Source organism: Tachyglossus aculeatus, chromosome X1, assembly GCF_015852505.1.
Source record: "Tachyglossus aculeatus isolate mTacAcu1 chromosome X1, mTacAcu1.pri, whole genome shotgun sequence".
NCBI classification, from domain to species: Eukaryota; Metazoa; Chordata; class Mammalia; order Monotremata; family Tachyglossidae; genus Tachyglossus; species Tachyglossus aculeatus.
Window position 1 is genome coordinate 73,374,162 of NC_052101.1, and position 27,466 is coordinate 73,401,627.

The window sequence follows — 27,466 nt, forward strand, 5'->3', positions numbered from 1 at the left end:
GCAAAGACCTTCACCTCAATGAACCTTGGTTTCCTTATCTGTAAAATAGGGATAAGGTAGATTTTGAGCCTTGTTGGAGAAAGGTCTATATCTTAATCTTATACACTTGCATCCATCCCATGCTTAATAAATGTGATGATGATTGTTAATTATATATTCTCTTTGATTGTTTTCCAAATCCCCAGCCCATCCAGTGGAACAATTTTCTGTGCTCATTCTTCCATCCACATGTTCAGCAATTTCCCCATCTTTTAGACAGTAGTATCATGAGGGTTCTTATCCCGGTTCTTCCACTTGTCTATTTGCTGTGTGACCTTGGGCAAGTCACTTAACTTCTCTGTGCCTCCGTTACCGCGTCTTTAAAATGGGGATTAAGACTGTGAGCCCCTTGTGAGATGTGGACTGTGTCTAACCTGATTAACTTATATCCACCCCAGCACTTAGTACAGTGCCTGGCATATAGTAAACACTAAACAAATGCCACAAATTATTATTATTAGGATAGAAAAATATTTGAGCACCTTTTCCTGCACTTGCAGCAGCACTTGCTCTCATTTTTGCTTCATTTCTCTTCACTTTACAAATGGATGGCTCATTAGGGCCGTAAACCGTAGCTACTGATGATAAATCTTTACCCTTAACAGATTTGACCGGCACTCCTATTTTCCCTACTGAGATCAAATCTTTTTTCTACTTTACATGTGTCATAAGTTTTTCTGAATTTCCTCCTTGAGCTCATGATTAACACTTATTAATGATACTGAGAAGCAGATGAGGACAAGAAGCAGATAAGGACAAAAAACCGATGTGATGTTTGTGAGATAACTGGTTACAAACTTTGAGCAGTGTGGTATGGGAGGAACCAATTAGCTGAGTCTAGATTCATCTGCATATTTTGGTGATCACATTGCACCAAGAGAAGGTGAACCCATGCAAGATTCAAATATAATGATTTCTGGCACCGTGTTTTCTAGCATTGGTCTTTCAGCTACCCATGGGTGACTTCCATCGTCCGTGGGGTTGTCTTCGAGTTTGAAGGACAACTATATTAAAAAATAAAGAGTCAAAATTAAGAGACGGTACGTACTGGAAACCGTACAAAAAAGTACAGCATTTTCGAAGCACTACAGTACTGAAATTGAAATTCTCAAATGTACACCACAAGCACCACATCTTGATCAACACCACAATGAACTCAGATTATTTAAGAATGATTTAAACTGTATTTTTATGCATTTCTAAACAGCCAGCTTCAGTGTAATACATTTGTAAAAATCAATAAACCCAATTCTAAGGTTCCCTGTGGTCTGTTAAAATGAGTTTCATCTTTGACTTCCTTAGAGGCAGAGCTGGTTTGCCCCACTTTTGCCCTAGGATCTTTGTTGGTACAGTAGGTCTTAATTCTAGTTTGCACTCTCCAAATGATTGTTTTCCTCTTTCACTTAACTCAACTGTGCTATTCAGAGAAGTTGTTTGTGGAAGTATTAAGGATTCTGATTGTTTAATGGTGAAAAATTAGCAGTTACAAGAGTACTTAAAAACTGCCAAATACCAGGCATAATTACAAACTCTTTAGAAGAATCGATTCCTGAACAATAGGTTAATGGGTTTTAAGTAGGCATGATGGATTAGAATTGAAGCACACACTAATTTTGTGCACATTTTCTTGCACATATGAGTGGCTAATTGTGATCAAACTATGCCATTTGAAGGGACAATTAGCTACTTACCCCTGATTTTCAAGGTACAAGTGGCCCAAAGTACCTGCAATTAGCCTCCTACTAGCATAGTTTCTACAAATACAGTTTCATTTCCAAAGGTTTATTGTGACTTAGATGAAGGAGACTTCATAGAGGGCCATATTTAAGTTTGGGATTATAATAATTTAAAGTGATTATGAGTGTAAGGATGATACTTTTGTTTGGTTTTCTGTTCTAGTGGTGTAATCTGTGCATTGATATGGTAGCATTCACCAGTGAAATATTTAAGGGAGCCATTTTCCAGTCCTTGGATGGCATTATCGTTTCAGCAAATTGTAAGCTACGAAAGATCTTCACTTTGAAATCAATTCCTCAAGACATGAATGATAAATTTGGTATGTTAATATCAAGAAATCTTAATATTTGGTGTGTGTTTTAAAGTCTGCTATAACCTTTGATTTTCCATTTGAACAGTGGAAGGTGAAGTAAATTTATTAATATGTAAGGAATTTCATCATGTGTTTTTTATTTCTATTACATGAAATATTTTACAGTACAGTGATCATACATGCTTTCCAGGTGTATCAGTTTTCAAACTGCTTTGTGGCAAAATTCTCAAATACAATGAAACTTAAAACTCCTAACTTCTTTATAGATATTTCCTGAAAACATTTGGTTAGAGCATATAGTTTATTTTTTTCCTAAATTGTTTGCAAAAGAGCCACAAATTATTTGTTTTCCTATGGTTGTTCTTAGCAGTGAGAATCTATGAAATCTTATTTTCTTTTTGTGCTAATTTAAGATTAAGCAAAAGAAATAATTGAGAAGACACTTGCCCCACTCTGTTTTTCCTTAGATGATTTTTCACGAAATCAATTTCACTGTTGTACTGGACGTAGACCAACATATAGTTTGGCAAAGGTCATTTCTTAGATATTTGTATGTAGGCATCAAACAACATATTCCATCTGGAAGTAAGTGCTTTTGACGTCCTTGTGTTGCTTACTATTTCAGTCGAGCAGGGTGATGTGTCTATAACTCACTGACAAGAAACATATCATTGAATTAGCAGTGCCAAAAAGGATTTTTTAAAAAAAGGATGCCCTGCTCAAAGTCTGTGTCAGAAATCAAAAGACCTGATTTGGGAGAAAAAACAAACAAAAAACAAACAAATAAGCAGGTAAAAAACATGGAAAAAAACCCCAGAAAAGCTCATGTCTGTCCCAGATCACATCAGATCAAACCCCAGTTTAATTTGAGCTAAAGAAACCCCTTAAAGACAACAACTCAACTTTATCTTTGTGAATATTTCCAGGATCTCTGACTATTTGTCTCCTGGGGAGCAATAGTTTCTTCTCTGTATTCCCCTGGGAGGCAGGGAAGATCATCAGGTAAAACCAGCAAAGAAAATCCCTAAACAATAACTTTCATTTTCCCAAGAAACTGCCAATCTGGAGGTGTCAAGGTCATGTAGCTGCTTGAGTTTTTGGGACCCTAATTTCAGAGTCTTTACTATCCCCAGAAAAAACAAACAAACCCCAAAACATTGAGGGCCAAGCAGTGTTCAGTCCCCCTTGGAAGAAGGGCCCCTCTTTTAGGTACCTTCAGTGTGACAAGTATATCTGCTGCACTGATTTGATGAGGAATCACTTTATTGTTATCTGCTTAGCGTAAACACCTCAGTGATCCTCTTGCAGTTTAGCTATCTTTTCCTATCTGATTCTGTGGAACACTTCCTGTCACTCAGTAGACTATTTCACAACTAGTAGGTGCTCAATAAATATAACGAGTGATGAGGATTTGCCATTCCATCAGTGAATCCTGCACATTTTAGTTAGGGAATTATTTTAATACTATCACTTCATGTCATTTCTTAAACTGGAAGGCTTCATCCTCTGATATCCTCAGTTGATATGCTAGTATATATTTCAGTATTAGTTGATGCCTTTCAGCAAGCCACTCACCAAAGTACCCAGGATATTGCTTCATGCCAATTATCTTGTTTTACTGTTTGTTTACCTCTTTGGTGTGGCTTTTTTTTTTTTTTTACTTGAATGATTTGATTATTGCTTAGTATTATTATTCTGTAGTCATTGAAACAATAGCAAAAAACATATATTGAGTGCCCATTAGCATGGTACAGTATGAAATGTTAGCCATGTTATAGTGTGGAGAAGATTCTGCCCTTACCCTCAGATATTTTATTATTTATTAATGCTATTAACATAAATCAATATTTATTATTATTATGAGCAGAAAGGATTAAAAGTAAAATAAGGTGTAAACATAACTAAATTGTAGTTACAACAGGGTAAAAGTAAAAGTCGTATGAGCACTTCATCCCATTCCCCCCATCCTTCACCTTCTCTTTCTTTGTAGCCCACTTTATCTGCCTCTACCACGAACTACAATCGTTGCTATCATCTACGTCTCCCCTCCTCGACCTCATTGGCTTTGGTGCTATGGAACACTCTCTTCTCTGGGAAACGCTATCCAAACTTGTTTTTTTCTGACACAGTCCTTTCCTGGTTCTGCTTTTTCCTTTCTGACTGATGTTTTTTGGTTTCTTTTGCTGACTCTTCTTTTGCCTCCTCCCCCCTAGTTATGGGTGTCCTTCAAGATTATGTATTGGATCCCCATCTTGTCTCACTTTACACTATTCCCTTGGATGACTAATTTGCTCTCATGGTTTCAGCTACCACATGTATCTGGATAACTTGAGCATCTACTTTGCTCTGACAACTCACCGCAACAATCTCATATTTCCCCTTCACTCCACATTATCTCTATATGTATGTCCTGCCAGTACGTCAAGCTCAGTAGGTCCAAAATTTAGTTCCTTAGTCTCCCTTCCTAAATCTTCTCCTCCACCTAACTTTCCCATCACAGTCAATAACACCACTATCCTACCCATCTCCCAAGCCCTTAAACATGTCATTCTTAGACTCCTCCCTCTTTTAAACCCAATATTCAGTCTACCCACAACATTTCCAGTATCCACCCCTTTCTTGCCATCCAAATGGCCAGCACATTGGTCTAGGCATATCACCAACATTCCAACAGCAGTCAAATAACAATCTTAAAAAAAGGCTTATGGTTTAAGTGGCACTGCTTCTCTTCCTGGTATTCTTGGATGCAGTTGGATTGCCTTTTGCATTCTCATAGAATTCTGCCTCCTGCATCTCTCTGTCAAGTGTCAAAATAACACTCATTAAAGTCCACTAGACTTCTACTTCTGCCCTCCACAAGCAGGTAGAAAGAAAAGCAGTTGGGTCCTTGACCCTAATGTCTAGGTTTATGAGAATTGTGACAGATATCAATCTCTCTAGAATAGCTCCCCTCACTCTCTGGGATTAGTGTAATTCTAAGTCAAATCACACAGAAACTATTGGAACTATTATCTTCGTGTTCACTAAAGAGTATCACATGGATTGGATCCTACCTAGCTGGAGGCTCCTCACTGTCACTATCACTCAGATCCATGGGGAGGGCGGGTGGCTCCTGGTGACCAGATCAGCCTCCCTTCTCCCACCCTATGCAGCAGGAGCCAATCCTACCATTCCAGCTTCCACAGTATTAGGAAGGCTGTGGCAATTTGGTAACTTAGAGTGGTGAGGAATCTCCCATTCAAGTACTAGTTTTGCTACTTAATTTTAAATTTTTGAATTTTTAAATGTGTATTGTTTATAATTCATTACCATTTTATGTGTCATTTATCCCCCATTTAGACTGTGAGCCCCTTGTACGACAGGGACTTTGTCCTGTTTGTTGACCTTGTATCTCCCTTAGTGTTTTGAGTCCCATGTGGGACAGGGACTCTGATCTGTTTGCTTGTTTTTTTATGGTATTTATGAAGCACGTGCCAGGTACTGTACTAGGTGCTGGGGTGGATACAAGCTAATTATGTTGAATACAGTCCATGTCCCACCTGGGGCTCAGAGTCTTAATCTGCATTCTACAGATGAGGTAACTGAGGCACAGAGAATTTGAGTGACTTGCCCAAGGTCACATAACAGACAGATAGTAGAGCTGGGATTAGAACCCAGGTCCTTTTGTCTCCCAGGTCTGTGCTCTATCCACTAGACCATGCTGCTCTCTATATCATCTTGTATTTACCCTGGCACTTTGTACAGTGCTTGGCACATAATAGATACCACAGTTGTTATTACTGTGGCTTGGGACACTGGCATAAAGTAAGCCCTTGATAAATTCAATAGTGATATGAAGACTTTTTTCCCTTTTGAGTTCTCATCTTGGCTAGGAGGATGAGTGAAAGCCAAACATTAATTTCAGTTCTCATACCCAGATTCTAATGGATGAGGTCATTTTAAGAAAACACCCAAAATACATTCCACACCTCCTCTTAGCTTTTCATACAAATCAAAACATAGAAGGCCTTATTGTTTTCTTTCCATACCCCTGAATAGGCATTGGGCTGCTATTCCTTCACAGTCCCACACTTAATGCCATAAAATCTCATAGTTATTTTCAGGACATGGTAAAAACAAGTCGGCAGGAGAAGCTTTTCCTTTCCTCAGAGTTTAGTTCTCCAGCTGAGCAGTTTCAAAAATAGCTCCCTAAAAGGCTCTCAAACTGTATCTTCTTCTGTCATGAAAAGGCGACCTGCTTTGTAACAAGAGTGGGAGTAACTTCCATTAGGGACATATGGCCATGGCTAGAAGCAGTCTGCTTAATTTAAGAACTTTTGTGAAACAGTTTTGCTTGGATCTAATGTTCAACTGAGGACCCAACTTTGGATTCTCTATTTCGTACCATCTTTTTCCAAGAGGACTTCAGTCCCTCTGTCCTCAGGGATTGAGTTCTTTAGTCTATCTGTAATGATCGGAGAACAGCGTGGCTCAGTGGAAAAAGCACAGGCTTTGGAGTCAGAGGTCATGGGTTCAAATCCCTGCTCTGCCACTTGTCAGCTGTGTGACTTTGGGCAAGTCACTTAACTTCTCTGTGCCTCAGTTTCTTCATCTGTAAAATTGGGATTAAGACTGTGAGCTCCCTGTGGGACAACCTGATCACCTTGTAACCTCCCCAGCACTTGGAACAGTGCTTTGCACGTAGCGCTTAATAAATGCCATCATTATTATTATTATTATCGGAAGTTGCCTTCAGAGAAATGAGTAATCCTCTCTAGTTTCCTATATTTCCCAAAGGTTATATGGCCTCACCAGTTCATCACAGCTCCCCTACTATTGCCATTATCTATCAGAGTCATATGGTCTTGCTTCATTTTGACCTTTGCTAAGGAAGGAAATGGGAGTAAACAAGCTTTGCTACTCTTTCTGAGTGCTTAGTACAGTACTCTTTACACCAGTAAGTGCCTAATAAATGCTACTGCTACTACTTTGGCTACTGAGAGATCCCTGGCTAAGGGACCTGGATCCTCTAGAGTGAGCCAATGCATTTCTTTAGCAGACCACTTTTGAAGCATGATAGTTACCAGTTCTGACATTCTCAGTGCTAAGAATGAGCTAAACTGGCCAGATGCCTTTGGAGAGCAAAGGCAGATGAATAGTCTCCATTTATGGAAGAATTGGGTAGGCTATTTAACAAATCCTTGAGGCTTTAAGAAAGTCAGTGATACAAGGAAATTATTTTAAATTATTTTGAAGTGTTTTGGTAATTTTATCACAGTATAGTGAATCAGCATGGGTAGATTTTCTGTAAAACTAATCTCCTGGCAAATACTAGTATAAACATAATGTTGTAAATTTCTCACTCATAGGATCAGTTTTATCAGCATCATGATTAGAAAACTTGTTCTTGCTGGACATAAAATGAATGTTCATAAGATATCTTAGAAAATTAATTTATCTCCTGTGTGGAGCAGTTTATTTCAGAGAGCAGTTTTCTCTCCTTGCTACATCAAATGACTTAAACAAATCATTAACACATATCTCACTAGGGCTCCATTGTGTAGATCTATACTTTTAAAAAATTACATATACTTAGAAAGACTACATTATGTGTGTTATGCGGTGTCATTCATACTCCAAAAGCTGTAGATGTTTAATACATATCCATTTATAACAATAATGAAAATAGTAGGAAGTGTTATTGTACAGTGGGTTCAATTTGGAAAAATGTCTTTATATCTAGACACTTACGATATTTATTTTACAGCAGATGAATCTTCAGATATTATTCCTCGAAGCTGCCAATTTACTAAAGATGTGCCTCAAATTACACAGCTGCTAAATATGACTAAACTCCCTATCCACCCAAATGAAATATACCTTGGACCTCATCCTTTAACCTCAGGAGAAGTGAGATTGCTGCCAGGTACTAGGATTCTGTATTTGCATAATGTGAATTTCAGGTAAACTAAAAATACAGTCTTAAAATTATACTTTTACAATCGAGTGAAATGTTGGCATGTTAATTTGCCCTTGATTTAAAATAAAATTGCCTTTTGCTTAAAGTTATTGCTTTAATCACTTTCCAACAAAAATTGTGATGTCATGCCATTAGATCATAAGGTCCTTGAGGGCAGGGATCATGACTAAACTCTATAGCACTCTCCTAAGCACTTAGTACAGTACTCTGTAATGAATGGTATTTATTGAGCACTTAGTGTCCAGAACTGAGTTCTAATCCCACCTCTGCAACTTGTCTGCTGTGTGACTTGGGTAAGTCACTTAACAGAGTGGGAGTAACTTCCATTAGAGATGTATGGCCTTGGCATACTTCTGCCCTACTTAAGAACTTTTGTGAAACAAACTTGCTCGGATCTACTGTTTGACTGAGGACCCAACTTTGGATTCTCTGTTCCATACCATCTTTTTCCAAGAGGACTTCAGTCCCTCTGTCCTCAGGGATTGAGTTATTTATTCTATCTGTAATAATGGGAAGTTACCCCATCTCTAAAATGGGGATTAAGACTGTGAGCCCCTTGTGGGACAGGGACTGTGTCCAGCCTAATTAACTCATATCTACCCCAGCACTTATTACAGTGCCTGGAACATAGTAAGTTCTTAGGAAATGCCATAAAAATGTAAGCACGGTACTATGCGCTTAAAAGAGTATAATACAATAGAATTGGTAGACACATTCCCTGCCCACAAGGCCACAAGGAGTTCACAGAATGGAGTCAGAGACAGACATTTAAATAAATTACAGATATTTAAATAACTGCTGTGGGGCTGAGGGTGGGGTGAATATCAAGTGTTTAAGGGATACAAATCCAAGTGCATGGGCAACACAGAAGGGAGAAGGAATGTGAGTGCTAACAAGCATTGAGTAGTTGAAGATGATACTGAGGTTGTGGGTTTCTAAGATAGAGATGGAAAAATTAGGAGGAGAAGAGGGCTTAGTAGGGAAGATAAAAAGTTCAGTTTTAGACAGTTAAAGTTGAAGGTTCTGGCAGGACACCCATGTGGATAGCCTGGAGGCAAGAGGAATCTGATATTGTGCAGCAAGGAAGAGGTTGGGGCTATTAGAGTAGATTTCAGGAGTCATGGGCTTTAGAGCTGGTAGCTGAAGCCTGTGAGAGGATGAGCTTAGTGAGAGAATGAGTACAAGGGACCCAGAATAGTGTCTTTCAGGAGACCCACAGTTAGATAGAGATTTTCATTTAAATAATAAAAAATGAAATATTTTAAATAATTGGAATTGCATTACAATTTACAAATAATTCTTGCTTCTTTTGTGAAGATATTTGAATTTCAAAAGGGAATATAAAGGTCTACTCCCCAAGTATCCCATGTACATTAATTGTAGTATTTGGTCTGATTGAAGATATAAGGAAATAAGAATGGGATTATTTAGGTTATTTTTCGTTTTTTTCCTAAAATTTAGAATACTTTGAAGCTTTTTATTTGTCATGAATAGTACTGCTTTTTTGTGATATGGAATTTGATCAGGAACACCAATGGGTTTTGTCTATGTCCATTGAAACTAATAAAGTCAGCATGTATCCAGTAAGTCATTAAGTGTGCAATGCTACTAAAATTTTACACTGTTGATTTCAGCAATTCCCAGCCCACATTAGTGACTGCTAGTCAATGGAGGACTGTAGGAACTGATTCTTTTATTTTCATTAATGGCACCCCAATTTAATTGAACAGAGAATCAAGTCTGATTATTTAAATTGAGCAGTTTAGCTCACTAATGACAAGATGCAGTGGTCCACTAAGCACAAATCAAAATCAGTAATTTACTTAAAAATTAGAAGTGTTTTTTTGCCTGGGTGCCTTCATTCCAGTGGCAGCAATATTATTGGGTTTTTAACTTCATGTTTTAAATAAGAACAGCAAATTTATTTTGAAAATGTGCTTAATGTAAAAGAGAAAAAAGTTCATTTGTTTATGAAATAATCACAAGGTAATCTTTTCATTATACTTGGCAATGGTAAGGAACCTTTTAAAGTACTGTATTCAGTTTGGGGCATCACCTTTTCAGAGGGAGATAGAGAACTTGGAGAGGGACCAATATAGAGCTACACACATGATTAAAGCGTTATATGTAAAAATGATTAAAGGAGTTGAGAGAGTCATTATAAAGATGGAATCTGGGGTTCAGTCAATCATTGGTATTTACTGAGCACTTTGTGCAGAGCACTAAGCACTTTGGAAAGTGTGGTATAAGAGTTGGAATAATAATAATAGTGGTATTTAAGTGTTTAATATGTTTATTAAATCATATTTATTGAATACTTGCTCCCCTTCCTACACAAGTAGGAGAACTGGGGGAAGAGAGATGGATAGCATTGAAATGTGAATTTTGAAGGAAAAATTTAAGATTTTTAAGTCAATTTTTGATGTCCTTCCCCTTCACCATCCCTCATTCTCCTTCTCTATCCCTTCTCCATCCCTCATGTCCCTTCTCCATCCCTCATTGCCATTCTCCATCCCTCATTCCCCTTTTACGTTCCTTATTATCCTTCTAAAATAGTCTAGTGTTTTCAGTAGCCATCTTAACAGGCATCTATGGGCCAATTAGAGACAGAAGATAGGCTACATGGTTACATCCCTTTGGAAAATAGAAAAATACCCACTGGTTTTCCTGGTGGAAGCAAGTGCTACCCTCAGCAATAATGTGAAAGCAAGTAGAGCACAACAGATTCTGATACTGGAAAGCAGGCACAGAGTCATTCTGAACAGACTGAACTCCTAGCTTCAATCTGCCCTTTCACATGTGTGCTGCTGTTCATAGGAGGACTGAGTGAGAAAATGTGGGTAGATAGTTCAGTGCAAACCATCCCCATAACAGACAAGCTGCATCCTTACCCCCACAGTGCTTACGCAAATATCCTTCTTTTCTGTTGCTTCTCCTATCTGTAATTTTATTTTAATGTCCACCTGCCCCTGTTAGACTGTAAGCTCTCTGAGGACAAGGATCATGTCTACCTACTATATTGTACTCTCTTAAGCACTTAGTATAGTGCTCTGCAAATATTAAGCACTCAATATGTCACTGATTGGAAGAAAAAAATTCAAACCCATGTCCTACTGAGGGTAACACATCATCAATTATAATTGACATCTGCAGAAAATTAGCTGTTGGATCACTGTTGAGGCAGGAGTGATGTTCTATGACATCCTGAGTGTTTCACCAGCCTATTTAGGAATGCACTGTCCATCCAGAATGGGGAAGGAGACATGGAAGAGTGCTCTAAAAACGGCCTTCCTCATCAAATCTTGAAAATAGTACATCAGAAGACTACAGTGTACATCAAGCTAGGGAACAGGAAAAAATAACCATCACATTATGGAGCATCAGGATGCTACTGGATAATGATAACAGTTATCCCTTAAACTGAATTGCACTCATTTCTTGGGATCTGGCCAGATATGGAGTTGATATCCAATGTGCAGTGAAACTAGACTACCTGATGGGCAGCTCATTGAAACAGGTGCTGGATATACTCCTTCAAAGTGACATGACTCAGATATTGAATCAAACGATCAAAGTAGCAAGATGTCAAACTCCCAGAGAATACGGAAACCTGTAAAGAACTCTAGACAACATCACTTCAGCCCTAACAAGGATCCTCACCTTCATGTTGACATGAATAGTGAATAGGCTCTGCCTAGGACACTCTTAATCAGGCAGCCATTAAGACTCTGGGTAGGGCAAGGAAACAATCATCAAGGCTGATTGGATGAAAATGATTCAAAGATGAAAAAACTATTTTGCAGCAAAGCAAAAAATGCATCATTAAGCTCATTGTGGGCAGGGAATGTGTCTGTTATATTGTTCTGTTGTACTCTCCCAAGTGCTTCGTGCAGTGGGTTGCACATAGCAAGCACTCAATAAATATGACTGATGGATCAGCACCATGCAACTCTTCATGATTACAACGAAGTGAAGGTCTATGAAAATTTTCAATGGGATAATTGAGCTCAAGCTAAGAAACACATGTGACTAGTAATGCAATGCCAAAGAGCTCCAAAGTTATGCTGACCACCACCAAACTGAGGACATTTACTCATCATTTAAAAAAGCTATATGGCCCCTTACACAGATCCACAACACTGCTGCAGAGTGTTGATGGAGCTATATGGACATCACAGACAAAAAGGGAATCTTACACAAATGGCTAAGGCATTCAAGGCACTTGGAAGCATAGAAACAAGTTGAAATATGAAGACATGACCTAAGATCTGTCTTGTAAAGTGCTTAGCCTTTGCAGACAATGCCATAAAAAGCGTTAAAGCACCTAGATCTGATGGCATTCCTGTAGACATCTACAAGCAAGGAAAGGGCCTAATCCTGACACTGTCTAAATGCTTCTTCATGTGGAACACTGAGGAACTGCCACAAGATGGACTTATTCAAGAAGGAAGGGAAGAGAACTACCTGTGGAAATACTGGGACATCTCATTGCTTTCCGTTGCTGGTATGAGTCTCACCAGAATCCTTCTGGACAGGCTACCCAAGAAAATAGTCAACTGGACATTACACTACTGAATGCACAATGTGGTTTCAAAGCCAAACAACTTGATCTAGGATGGAAAATTCATCGTCATTCTTAAACAGTTTTCATAAGGATCACTTATGACCATATGCAATATCCAAATGCAAGACTCTTCTTGTGCATGTTGGAAGTTTGGATGCACATAGGTCTTTTGAGCCATATCCACATATGAGAAAGATCTCACTATCAATAAGGTCACCTCTTTTGTTAAGCACTTACTATGTTTCAAGCACTGCTCTAAGTGCTGGGAAAGATTCAAATCTATCAGGTTGGACATGGACTTGTCTCACCTGGAGCTCACAGCCTACCTAGGATGGAGAAAAGGTATTCAACCCCCATTTCACAGTTTGAATACTAGGGACCACTATATAATTGTATGTATATGTATTACATGCATGTATGTCCATGTATGGTCCATTCAGAATGAAGTAGAATCAAGGTAAAACTAAATGCTTTCCCTATGTTATTGTATATCCCTATATTTAAAAGAAATCATTTTATCTTAACAGTGAATTGTGGTCTTTTCCTAACCTGTTAATAAATTAAAGGTTTGAGGAGAAAAGTAATATCCTGTCTTTTATTACTTTTTATCATGTTGACATTTTATAAATGAATGCACTGATAAGATTCTTACATTGGCTCGGGTTGCTCATAGTGCAGGAAGAAAGTGACATCCTAAATTTACATTTTTAATATGTCTCCTTTTTAAAATTTTCATTCATGTTCATCTTAGTGCTCTTGACTTAATTACTTGGAACACCGTTAAATGATATTTACTAAGCAAACACAGGAGTTACTAAGCAGTGTTAAGTGAAAGCAAGAAGGCATTTAAAGTCCCATTTTGCAGAGGGTAAAATGGAGTCATGAGAAATGAAAGGGTCTCCCGAAATACAAATGAAGTATTGCAATTGGAAATCGAGACTAGATTCCAGTTCCCAATTCCTATAGTTTGAATGTTAGAGGACTTAATCTATCAGACTTTGTACAGTCATAATATTTATTGTAATTTAGAGTATCTTGCAACCTAGCAGAAATAGGCAAATTCAAAACAAGAGTTCCAGTATCAAGTTGAATACTGATTTCATCCTCTGAGAGTAGAAGAAAGCCTCAAGCACCACCCCTCAAGGATTCTAGTTGAAAATTCAGCAGTTTTTTTGTGGGGGTCAGCCTTGGAAAATTCAACAACTAAAATAATTAGAATGTTGTATCTAGAGACAGAAATGTATGTTTACTTTAAAATAGACAATTAGAAAGCCCCCAGCTTTTATCATCTAACTACAAAGGCATGTACCCCTCAGTAAAGTACCAAAATAATTAATGGTAACATCTCTGACCTACGCCAAGTTCATTTTCAGCAAACTTGAGAAAATGAAATGCCTTAAGCTGCTAGTTTAATCTAATCTTTATTTTTAACCTTGTACTATGAATATTGATAGGGGCTTTTAAACACTCCTTTCAGAACCCAGAAAGCAGGCTTTCCTGAAAATGGTATTCCTTTACTATAAAGTTTGGTAAGTGCCATAGAAACTTTCTTTCCATTAAACTGTTTTTCAATTTAGGAATCAAAAGTTCACATTCTCTTCACTGTTTTTGCTTTCTGTGAATTTGTATTTATTATGGCAGACAACTGGTACCATGTGCTGAGAGAGATAATTAATGGCTGACAATATGATCAAAAACAAAATTATCATGTTAACTAGCTTTCATAATTGATCTGTGGCAAATGGCATCTCAAAGAGGTCTGTTAATTAAGGAAATTGATGCTAAATAGAAAAGGATGATTAAATCTTTGAGATGGTAGTAACTTGGGGTCATTTACCTAATGAATAGGAGAGGCAGCATAGGAAGGTTAGGGTGTAGTTTCATTTTGATTTAATATCAGTGAACTACAATAATTACTGATCTGTTCATTCTGTTGAAATTTTTATCTCAAAATGAAAGTCAAATTGATGCAAAACCACATTGTTCTAGAGATTATTGAATGACTTTTAAAATCCCAGGGGTCAACTGAAATATTTTTTGAGGTAATAATTTCAACTCTTCTTACATGATATTTCAACTCAAGGTTCTCTGAAGTTCTGCCCAGAATTTATAAATGTGTGCACCCAAGCCAAGCAAGCAGCATGGCCTTGTGGAAAGAACACAGACCTTGGCATCAGAGAATCTGGATTCTAATCCCAGCTGTGCTGCCTGCCTACTTTGTTGTCTTGGGCAAGTCATTTAAGTTCTCTATGCCTCAGTTTCCTCACCTGTAAAATTGTGATTTAATGCCTGTTCTCCCTCCTAATTGGATTATGAGCCCCAGGTGATAGAAGGGACTGTGTTCAACCTGATTGTATCTACCCAGCACTTAATATAGTGCTTGGCTGATAGTAAGTGCTTAATGAATACCACAGTTGTTATTATTATTATTATTATTATTATTATTGTTATTATTATGCACTATTTGGGGGGAGACATTTTCCTTTCTCCTATAACATGGGAATTGAGTTAAAAAAATTTTCAGTATCCTTTCTGATATCACATTCATGCACATGAGCACTTTTTTCAGTAATGAGGCACACCAAGTCCAAACATGCTTGTGTTGTCGGAAGGACATTTCCCAACTCCACAGTTGCAGTTCCAGCCAAAATGTGTAGAAAATAAGAAGTTATGAATGAACTGAGCACATTGTTTCTATCTCTAGTCTACATGGGACAAGCATGAAGCAATAACCTTTTAGATTTTCCAGATCATTTTGATTTAACAAGAATTAGAGCAGCATGCAGCAGTACCATCTGATACAGTATTTTCCAGCTGCTTCTTCGTTCCATGACATTACTGTCTCCCAAATCTGCTGATTGTTTTATTGGGGTAGCTCTTCAGGTAGTGCAAGGAAGGTGGATAGTCAAGTGAGGAAATGCAAGGCCTCCAGCACTTCCTGGTAGTAGCCATCAATTGTGTGCATTCCCTATTTATCTGGAGGAATACATAATAATAATAATCATAATATTAAGCACTTACTGTGAACCAAACGCTATGCTAAATGTTGGAGTGGATGTGAGTTCATCAGACAGTTCCAGTTCCTACAGTGCTCACAATTTAAGAGGTAGCATCAATAGGTAGAGAAGCAGCGTGTCTCAGTGGAAAGAGCACGGGCTTTGGAGTCAGAGGTCATGGGTTCAAATCCCAGCTCTGCCACTTGTCAGCTGTGTGACTTTGGTCAAGTCACTTAACTTATCTGGGCCTCAGTTCCCTCATCTTTAAAATGGGGATAAAGACTTTGAGCCCCACATGGGACAACCTGATCACCTTGTAACCTTCCCAGCATTAGAACAGTGCTTTGCACATAGTAAGTGCTTAATAAATGCCATTATTATTATTTATTATTATTAACAGGTAGACTATCCCCATTTTACAGATAGGAAACTGAGCCATGGAGAGGTTGTGATTTGCCAACGATTTCCCAGCACGTCAGTGACAAAGATGGGACTAGAATCCAGGTCTCCTGACTCTTTCTTGCATATATTTTCCACTAGCCATACAGACCATTTAGAAAGCACTCTTTGCAGTGAAAGGACTATATCTCCATAAATCTACCGTATGGTTTCCATTACTACTGTGCTGAATTGCAACTAGACATGCTAAATACTATATTCTGTGGTTTGCTTTTATAGACAGGTACACTATGACTGTGTAAAATAAAAAACTCTTTCTCATGCCTTTTATCCACAGTTAAAATGCCAAAAATACTGCAGATTTATATCAGGGGGTGTTGTTTATAAGATTATGCAGTAGAAGTAAAAAAAGGCTTCAGAAATAAGTGAATGAACATGTAAATTGTTATTATTAATTTTTATTAAGTGCTTATAATGTGCAAAGCACTGTACTAAGCACTGGGGTAAATATAAGATCATTAATGAACACTCAGCTCCTGTCCCACACAGGAGTAACAATCTGAGGGAATAGCACAGGTATTCTTTCATTTTTTCATTCATTCAGCTGTATTTATTGAGTGCTTACTGTGTGCAGAGCACTATACTAAATGCATGGAAAAGTAAAATATAACAATAGACAGACACATTCCCTGCCTGCAATGAGCTTACAGTCTAGAGGAGACAGACATTAATATAAATAAATGTTACAGATATGTACATAAGTGCTGTGGGGCTGGGATGGGGGTTGAATAAAGGGAACAAGTTAGGGTAACACAGAAGGGAGTGGGAGAAGAGGAAAGGAGGGCTTAGGGGAAGCCTCTTGGAGGAGATGTGCCTTCAATGAGGCTTTGAAGGGGGGAGAGTAATTGTCTGTGGGATTTGAGGAGGGAGGGCATTCCAGGCCAGAGGAAGGACGTGGGTGAGAGGTTGGCAGTGAGATAGATGAGATTGAGGTACAGTGAGAAGGTTGGCACTAGAGCAGTGAAGTGTGAGGGCTGAGTTGTAGTAGGAGAGTAACAAGTTGAGATAGCGTGGGCAGGGTGATTAAGTGCTTAAGAATATGCAAACAATGAAAACATGTAAAAATTAAGCAAGATGAATATTGACACTAATAAATATATTAACTGCTTAGTACAATGCTCTGCACACAGTAAGCACACAAGTACCATTGATTGATTGAATTAAACAGGACTTGAAGGTGACAGTCCATGGGAACCTCTCCATTCCAGGTACATTCCTTGGTTACAAAATGCCTTCCCCCAATTCTAAACCACCTCACACTTTCCTTAAACAGCCCTCTGAAGCTCCTGGACACACACTGTCTTGGGAGCTCCTGGCCACATGCCTCTGGACTTTTGCCTCTCCTCTGCTTCTAAGGGGAGAGGAAAGGGGAAGGAAAGTGAAACTTGGCTCCCATGGTGCTTGGGTGGAGTGGGACAGGCCTTTAAGCCTTGATATATTAAATTGAAGCTAAAACCTTTTCCCAGATATCAGTTTTTAGTGGGACTTTCCATACTTGCTCCCTTTAAAGAGATGAGGACTATCTTCAATTATACAGTACCATGCTGGACAAAGCTCTTCACTTTTACATGACCATGTTCCATATTTCTATCCATGTTTGGAATGCCAGAACATTGTCCTTGAATGTGGTCTATTAAATCTGTACCCATAGTAGAACATCCTTTGGGTGACCCCACCTCACCTTCTAGTTATCTTGAACGAGTTGTCTACACGCGCTGCCTCAAACTCCTCAACACCAACTCTCTCCTCGACCCCCTCCAGTCTGGATTCCGTCCCCTACATTCCACGGAAACTGCCCTCTCAAAGGTCACCAATGACCTCCTGCTTGCCAAATCCAACGGCTCCTACTCTATGCTAATCCTCCTCGACCTCTCAGCTGCCTTCGACACTGTGGACCACCCCCTTCTCCTCAACACGCTATCTGACCTTGGCTTCACAGACTCCGTCCTCTCCTGGTTCTCCTCTTATCTCTCCGGTTGTCCATTCTCAGTCTCTTTTGCAGGCTCCTCCTCCTCCCCCTCCCATCCCCTTACTATGGGAGTTCCTCAAGGTTCAGTTCTTGGTCCCCTTCTATTCTCGATCTACACTCACTCCCTTGGTGACCTCATTCGCTCCCACGGCTTCAACTGTCATCTCTACGCTGATGACACCCAGATCTACATCTCTGCCCCTGCTCTCTCCCCCTCTCTCCAGGCTCGCATCTCCTCCTGCCTTCAGGACATCTCCATCTGGATGTCTGCCCACCACCTAAAACTCAACATGTCCAAGACTGAACTCCTTGTCTTCCCTCCCAAACCCTGCCCTCTCCCTGACTTTCCCATCTCTGTTGATGGCACTACCATCCTTCCCGTCTCACAAGCCTGCAACCTTGGTGTCATCCTCGACTCCGCTCTCTCATTCACCCCTCACATCCAAGCCTTCACCAAAACCTGCTGGTCTAAGCTCCGCAACATTGCCAAGATCCACCCTTTCCTCTCCATCCAAACTGCTACCCTGCTCATTCAAGCTCTCATCCTATCCCGCTGGACTACTGCATCAGCCTTCTCTCTGATCTCCCATCCTCGTGCCTCTCCCCACTTCAATCCATACTTCATGCTGCTGCCCGGATTGTCTTTGTCCAGAAACGCTCTGTGCATGTTACTCCCCTCCTCAAAAATCTCCAGTGGCTACCAATCAATCTGCGCATCAGGCAGAAACTCCTCACCCTGGGCTTCAAGGCTCTCCATCACCTCACCCCCTCCTACCTCACCTCCCTTCTCTCCTTCTACAGCCCATCCTGCACCCTCCGCTCCTCTGCCGCTAATCTCCTCACTGTGCCTCGTTCTCACCTGTCACGCCATCGACCCCTGGCCCACGTCATCCCCCGGGCCTGGAATGCCCTCCCTCTGCCCATCCGCCAAGCTAGCTCTCTTCCTCCCTTCAAGGCTCTACTGAGAGCTCACCTCCTCCAGGAGGCCTTCCCAGACTAAGCCCTTCCTTCCTCTCCCCCTCGTCGCACTCTCCATCCACCCCATCTTACCTCCTTCCCTTCCCCACAGCACCTGTATATATGTTTGTACATATTTATTACTCTATTTTACTTGTACATATCTATTCTATTTTGTTAGTATGTTTGGTTTTGTTCTCTGTCTCCCCCTTTTAGACTGTGAGCCCACTGTTGGGTAGGGACTGTCTCTATATGTTCCCAGCTTGTACTTCCCAAGCGCTTAGTACAGTGTTCTGCACACAGTAAGCGCTCAATAAGTACGATTGATCGATTGATTATTATTAAATTTGGGGCCTTTCCCTCATTAATTTTTAATCTCCTCACTTCCAACCCATATTGAGAGCATGGGCTTGGGAGTCAGAGAACATGGGTTCTAATCCTGGCTCCGCCACTTGTCTACTGTGTGATCTTGGGCAAGCCACTTAACTTCTGTATGCCTGTTACCTCATCTGTAAAATGGGGATTAAGATTGTGAGACCCATGTGGGACAACCTGATTACCGTGTATCCACTCCAGATCTTAGAACAGTGTTTGACACATATTATTATTATATTGGCACTTTCGTCCCCACCTAAGCACTTCAATACTCATAACACTTATGTATTTATCCTACAGGTTCTATTGGGGTGGAGACCTCGTAGAGATTTGGGCCAGGGACAGTTAGCTCAATTGGCCCAACCCTAGGAATAGGCCCAGTTATGGGATTGAAAAGTGAATAGAGGACTAGGAGAAATAATTTATGTTAAAGCAGCATCATTTTGGTCTCAGTCATTCTCATGTGTGAAATAATTCCTTTTTCTTTTAAATCAGATCAGTTGATTAACAGAGGACCGAGCAGTTCATGGAGCAGTAAAAATCAAAATGTATCTCACATTGCATTTGGATCCAAGGTCAGTGGACGACCTCGTCCTTTTGGCAGAGGGCACAGTATGAGGACATCTGGAGAGGTAGGGAAAAAAATCTTTTGAGAATATTGAAACACTGTCGCATGGTATGAAAAAAGTTTCATTTAACAGCTGGAGTTACTAAGATGGGAAGCAGTAAGTAGATTCTAAGAGTAACTGCATTTCAGAAACTGGAAACACCAATTAAGGAGTTAATTCTTTATTTTAAGAATTTCATTTTTTAAAAGGATGTTTTTGAAATTGCCAACACTGAGTATTTTGGGGAAAAGGTATCTTAAATATTAGTCCCTCCTGTTTATTCTCTCCCAGTTCTTAGCACAGTACTCTGCACACAAGTGCTTAATAAATATTATTATTACCCTCAGATTAAACCCCATACATTATAGGGATTGTATCCAATCTATCTTGTATCTCCCTCAGTGGCTAGCACAGTGCTTTGGTACATAGCGCTTAATAAATTCCACTGTCTGGTCCTGGATTGAAAAGTCCCCAGCCAGTGTCAAGGTCCAGGAAAACAAAAGGAGAAGAGAAAAGTATATGTGTGAGAGAGAAAGAGGAGGGGGAGAGGGTAAATGGGGGGAAAGTTGGAAGTGGGGAAAAAGGTTACTTTTGGGAAAACACTTTTTGGGAAATCAGCTTTGAGAAGATTCATGCCTGTTAAAAATCTGGGTCATTAGCAACTTGCTGTTTCTGAGGCTGGCAGAGAGCTTCTCTGAGGGTTTGGTTGATCCATCACCCAGGGACAGTCCTGCTAAACCACTGGCTGGAGGGTGTAATTTAACAGAGATATCCCCCTTGTTATTATCCCTTGGATCTAATAGAGTGGCAACTTCTGTCTTTGAAATTGAGGTTGCATCCAAAAGTCCCTCCATTTAGCATCTTGTTACCTCTAGGGCTAGCATGCCTTTGCATTTGAAGCAAGTTCTGTTGCAATTTTTCCATGTTATTGAACAATTTTCGGAGATGTATTAAAGTTATCCAGCTGCCACACTGTTTCCTTCAGATTATAACAAACAGATCCCCCGGATGCTGAGTAATTAGACTTGGAAACGTTTGTTTTATGAGATTGAAACTAGTATAACAGTAAACTACGACTGAAATTAAACGTACTGTATTTCGAGCAATCCAAGGGAGATGTGTGATAGATGCTCCAGCCAGGATCCAGTTGATAGCTCTATGAAAACCCCAGCAATCATGGCCAAATCAGATTCCCAAGCAGAGTAATAGCCAAAGTCAAGATATATCACAGATTCACAGAATGATATTTAAGAGCAATGAGGTTTAAAGCCGCAAATGCCAAGCTTGATTCCTTAATGCCAGAAACATCTCACTATGTGCTTAATCACATGGGCACTCTAAGTCTTTAGGGGATGTGGATGGAAAAGTTTTTGACTGAAATAACCCCAGATTAGCTCACCCTGCCTTCCTTTTTTATTCCAGCTATGGCTTCAGTAGAGTGAAAGTGACCTTACCACATAGGTGTTGTCTGCTGGTGTAGTCCCAACCAGAATCAGTCAGTTTGGAGTGCTTATTGAGCATTTACTATGTACAGGACACTGTCTTTAGTATTCGGGAGAGTAGAACTAAACAGAGTTGGTAGGCATGTTCCTTGCTCACAGATAGCTTATGGTCTAGAGGGGGAAGCAGACATTAAAATAAATTAGGGATATGTACATAAATGCTGTAGGGTGAATAAAGGTTACAAATCCAAGAGTAAGGGTGATGCAGAAGGGAGTGGGAGAAGAGGAAATGAGGGCTTAGGGAAGACCTCTTGGAGATGTGCTTTTAACAAAGCCTTGAAAGTGGGGAGTGTGATGGTCTGTAACTCACATATGTAACTCAACTCACATATTCAGTCTGTCGCTCAGTCCTGTCAGTTCAGCCCTCATAACATTGCAAACTCATCCCTTTCCTCTCCATCTAAACTGCTACTGCATTAATCCAACCAAGTTAATTCTATCCTGCCTTGATTACTGTATCAGCATCCTTGCTGACCTCCCTGCCTCCTCTCTGTCCCCACTCCTGTCCATATTTCACTGTGCTGCCCAGATCATTTTTCTACCAAAGCCTTCAAGAAGCTCTAGTGTTTGCCCATCCACCTCCTCACCAAACTCCTTACCATTAGCTTTAAAGCACTCAATCACCTTGCCCCCTTTCTGTCTTACCTGTTTTCCTACTACAGCCCAGTCCACACACTTCCCTCCTTTATTGCCAACCTACTCACTGTACCTCGACCTCATGTATCTCACCGCCAACCTCCCACCCACATCCTGCCTCTGGCCTTCCTCCCTCTTCGCATCCAAAAGACTGTCACTCTCCCCATCTTCAAAGTTTTACTGAAGGCACATCTCTTCCAAGAGGCCTTCCCTGATTAAGCCCTCATTTACTCTTCTCCCACTCCTTTCTGCATCACCCTTGCACTTGTATTTATACCTTTTAGTTACCCTTCCCTCAGCACCACAGCACTTTTGTACATATCTGTAATTCATTCATTGATATTAATGTTTGTCTCCCCCTCTAGACTGTAAGCTCTTGTGGGCAGGGAATGTGTCTATCAACTCTGTGATATTGTATCCTCCCAAATGCTTAGTACAGTGCTCTGCACACAACACTCAATAAATACTTCTAATCTCAGCTCCACCACTTGCATTCTCTGTGACCTTGGGCAAGTCATCAAATTTCTCTGTGCCTCAGTTTTCTCAACTGCAAAATGTAAATTAAATGCCTGTTCTCCCTCCTACCTGATTGTGAGCCCCATGTGAGACAGGAACTGTATCTGGCCTGGTTAACGTTTATTCATTCATTCTTTCAATCATATTTATTGAGTGTTTACTGTGATCAGAGCACTGTACTAAGTGCTTGGAAAGTACAGTACAGCAATAGAGAGAGACAATCCCTGCCCACAACTAGCTCACAGTCTGGGGTGAGGGAAAGACAGACATCAATACAAGTAAAAAGGCATTAATATAAATAAAAATTTTTAGATACATACATAGGTGCTGTGGGGCAGGAGAGGGGGAAGAGCAAAGGGAGCAAGTCAGGGTGATGTGGAAGGGAGTGGGAGATGTGGAAAAGTGGGGTTTATCTACCCCACCACTTAGAACCATGCTTCATTCATTCATTCATTCATATTTATTAAGCACTTACTGTGTGCAGATTACTGTACTAAGCACTTGGGAAAGTACAATACACCAATACAGAGTGACAGTCTCTGCCCGCAATGAACTCACAGTCTAGACACATAGCAAGCACTTATAAAATACCATAAAAAATGAGTGGTTGGAGAAATAGGAGGAAAACCAGGAGACGATGATGTCAGTGAAGCCAAGGCTAGATAAAGTGATGTTCTACAATGTTGAAGGCAGCTGAGAGGTCAAGGAGGATTAGGATGGAATAGAGTTTATTGAATTTGGTGGTTTCTATGGAGGCCAGGGGCAAAAGCCAGATTGGCTGGGGAGTGGAGCTCTTTGCAGCCTGGGTTATATCATTTTACTTGTCCATCCATCCCTGCAATGCTTCTGCCAGTCTTTTGGTCAGATCTGTTTGAAAATGTTTTAAAGCATGCTGCATCAGATGTGACTTTGCCACTGAGCAAGCAGATTCCATATGGTAAACTAAATTGGAATACTCATAAGCAGGCAGAGCAGAAGAAATATTCTAAAGATATAGTGTGGCACAGTTTCAAACAGTATAGAATTGCAGCAGATTGCTCATTCTGGTGTGTGGTAATGAGTAGGGCTGTTCTCCTCCCAGGTACATAGTACAGTATTCTGCACATAATAAGCACTTGGTAAATACCATTGATTAATTGATTGATTCTTCATGAGCAGAATCTTGTTTAGGCAAAGATGTCAGGTGACAGATTTGAAAGTAGTGACGGACTGTGAATGAGGTAAATGTATAAACATTCTGGCTAACCAAAGGCTATGTATTTGAGTGTGTATTACCACAATGTGTAATTGAGTACTGTATATATTCACTTAAGTGTTTTCTGCCACATCTTCCACTATATATCTCACTATCAGGAGCATCATCTTCCAGTACATAGGACACATATATGAGTATGGATATGATGGTAATATTTTAGCACCTACTTATGCAATATAATTTATTAGACTTTGAGGAAATCACAAGAAAAATATACAACAAATTCCTTTCCTTCTGGATTTGTACAGTTTAACTGAGGGAGAGAAGCATACATAAATGATGACACTATATATAAATTTACAGATATGTAAATGAGTGCTGAGAATGCTATAGTTATGGTGTTTATTATTATCTAGTGTCATTGAGTTGTTTCCAATTCATAGCGACTCTATGGGTATATTTTCTCCAGAACGTCCTGTCTTTTGCCATAATCTATAACCTTTCTAATGGTTCTTCCGTTATCACTGTTATGGTGTCTATCCATCTAGCTGCTGGTCGGCCTCTTCCAGTCAGCCTCTTTCACATTTTCCCTGGACTTTTCCTAGCATTAGTGTCTTCTTCAAAGAATTAGTCCTTCTGACTGTGTCCAAAATATGTTAATCTAAATGGAGTCATTTGGCTGTCCAAAGAACACTTTGGCTTAATTTTATTCAAAATCCAGTCGTCGTTTTTCAGGCAGTCCATGGTATTCTCAAAAGCCATCTCCAACACCACATTTCAGAAGAATCAGTGCTCTTTCTATCCTGTTTTTTCATTGTCTAGCTTTCAGATCCATAGATTGTCACTGGAAACACCATGGAACTGGCAATTTGTATTTTTGTGACAATTGTTACATCAGCACATTTCATGACTTCTTCCAGGCTCTTCATAGCAGGTCTTCCTAACATTAATCTTTGGCATATTTCTTGACTAGTTCCTTTATTATTGATTATTGATCCCAGTAGAGAAAAATTGTCAACTATTTCAACTATGTCAACTAGTTATGTTGTTACTAGGGGGTTAATCAGGCAAGACTTCATGTAGAAAATGGCCTTGGGATAGAGTTTTGAAGGAATAGGGTGGATGTGGTTGATTGGAGAAGCCAACTAAGGTCCAGGGATAGTTTGAGTGCTGGTCTGGAAGTGGGAGAGTGAAGTGAGATATTTATGAGGAAGCTGACTTGGTCAAAGAGGATAAGATGGAATTTAACTTGAGAAGAGATCAGTAAAATATGAAGGAGCTAATTGGTTGCCAGCCATGAAGTCAATAATGAAGAGCTTTAATCTGTAGTGAACAGGGAATATGAGGTACTCTAGATTTAGAGGGAAGTGGTGTGATCCCATTGGAATTTGAGATCGAAGATTCACACTGCTGTATGTTGGAAGAACTGGAGAGAAAAAAAGATTGGAGTCAAAGACCAACAAAGAAACTTGCTGTAGGGATAAGGGCTTATATTATGGTAGCTCCTGAAATAGTGGAGAGAAATGAGTTGATCAAAGAACTATCCAGAAGAAGAAAAATCAGCCAATTCATTCATTCATTCAGTCATATTTATTGAGTGTTTACTGTGTGCAGAGCACTGTACTAAGTGCTTGGGAAGTACAAGTTGGCAACATATAGAGAAGGTCCCTACCCAACAACGGGCTCCCAGTCTAGAAGGGGGAGACAGAGAAAACAACAAAACAAAACACGTGGACAGGTGTCAAGTTGTCAGAATAGAATTAAAGCTAAATGTACATCATTAAGATTGGTTGATCACATTCCAATTGGAAGTGAAGGTGTGGAGGGGGGGGAATGGAAGGTCTAGGAGGTAAAATGAGAGCCTCAGGTTATGATTTGCACTTCGTATAAGTGCCTTGCATAAAAAGCAATGATCTTGTAGTGATTTTGAGATGTGGGGTATGAAATTCAGGGTTATTTTTTAACTATTTCAAGAAGCTTTCCTTTGCTGTCTTTCATTCTCTTCTTTCTTTCCTCTTGTTCTTCACTCTTTTCCTGCCACTTTCCACCTGTGGTTTTCCCACTCACTGTTTGCTTTTCAAATACCTCTTTTTTTTTGTCATTCTCTTCTTCCTTTTGTTGGCTATGAACTGTTATCTACAAAATTGATGCTCGCTGAGAAAGTCATGCAGTACAACCTCCATAGAAATCCCTATTGCCTCTATTCAATCATAACTAGAATCATTTCCTGATATTCCACATGGTTAAAGTGAGACATAAAGCCCCAAGGAGGCTATGTTTTCTGCCAAGCAAGATGCAGTAGTAAAAGCATGGTAACTTGGTATGCTTGTGGATTTGAAAATGCAGTATGTTTCGAGAGTCAGGTTTGCCTAGGAAGGGGCTACGCTGCCCTCCTTCCCGACCCTCTGCCAGCAACGGGAAGAGCATGGATAATCTGCAACAAGGATATTCCACGCATTTATAATCAGCAATACTGGCATTCCCCAGATTGCAATCACCCCATGATACATACAACCCAGGTATCCAGCCAACACAGATGAAGTTATGGTTTCTCCACTACTGACTCAAGTGTATGGAGGTGTTCAGAAGGAGTTGGCCTGCTACAAGATACTTTAGGAAGTCTAAATTGACCAAATTCCATGGAATTTGAAAAACCACTACCACAGTTAGTAGAATAAGCTTCAACTTTTACAGCCTTCTGCGTAGATACATAATCATACTACAATTCCTCATTCAATGTTAGGATGTTATGCTTTGAATTTTTTGAACAGATTCAGTAGTAGTTTAGTGATGTTTCTATAACAGGTTATAGCATATAAAGGAATTTCACATTATTTGTCAGAAGTTTTGAAGCAGATCCCAATTTATAATATGTAAAACTATGGGGAAAACATACCCCACAATACTGCTGTTCATGATACAACCACATTTTTGAGGAACACTATCCAACTGTATCTTGGGGTACACCTGTATAACGCATTCAAAAGAATGCCCTAATAAGATTAGTTAGAGAGTACTGTTTGCTAGTCACATTATCAGGAGAAAGCCGTGCTGGGCTCCTTACAGAGTTTATACCGGGCAAGAAACCATCAGCAGGGAAAGAAATATCAACGATGAAAAGGATATGAAGCTGTTTGCTAATCAGATTAGTGAAGATTAGTAAAATCTCCAGTGGTTGCCTGTCAACCTATGAATCAAGCAAAAACTCCTTATTCTCAGCTTCAAGGCTCTCCATCACCTCTCCCCCTCCTACCTTACCTCCCTTCTCTCCTTCTGCAGCTCAGCCTGCACCCTCTGCTCCTCTGCCGCTAACCTCCTCACTGTGCCTCATTCTCGCCTGTCCCACTGTCAACCCCCAGCCCACGCCCTCCCCCTGGCCTGGATTGCCCTCCGTCCACACATCCGCCAAGCTGGCTCTCTTCTTCCCTTCAAAGCCCTATTGAGAGCTCACCTCCTCCAAGAGGCCTTCCCAGACTGAGCCCCCTTTTTCCTCTCCTCCTCCCCATCCCCCCGCCCTACCTCCTTCCCCTCCCCACAGCACTTGTATATATTTGTACAGATTTATTACTCTATTTATTTTACTTGTACATATCTGCTATATTTTGTTAATGATGTGCATATAGCTATAATTCTATTCTGAC

General features: G+C 39.9%; 1 protein-coding gene across 1 annotated transcript in view; it reads left to right on the plus strand.

Moving 5' to 3' along the window:
• The window catches only part of CFAP20DC (CFAP20 domain containing), a 259,149-nt gene that overhangs the window by 91,788 nt on the left and 139,895 nt on the right, over positions 1 to 27,466 (plus strand). The window contains exons 7-9 of the mRNA XM_038771702.1: positions 1,939 to 2,095; positions 7,836 to 7,994; positions 19,864 to 20,000. Coding sequence (XP_038627630.1) covers positions 1,939 to 2,095; positions 7,836 to 7,994; positions 19,864 to 20,000 — 453 coding nt within the window. The remainder of the gene's footprint in view (positions 1 to 1,938; positions 2,096 to 7,835; positions 7,995 to 19,863; positions 20,001 to 27,466) is intronic.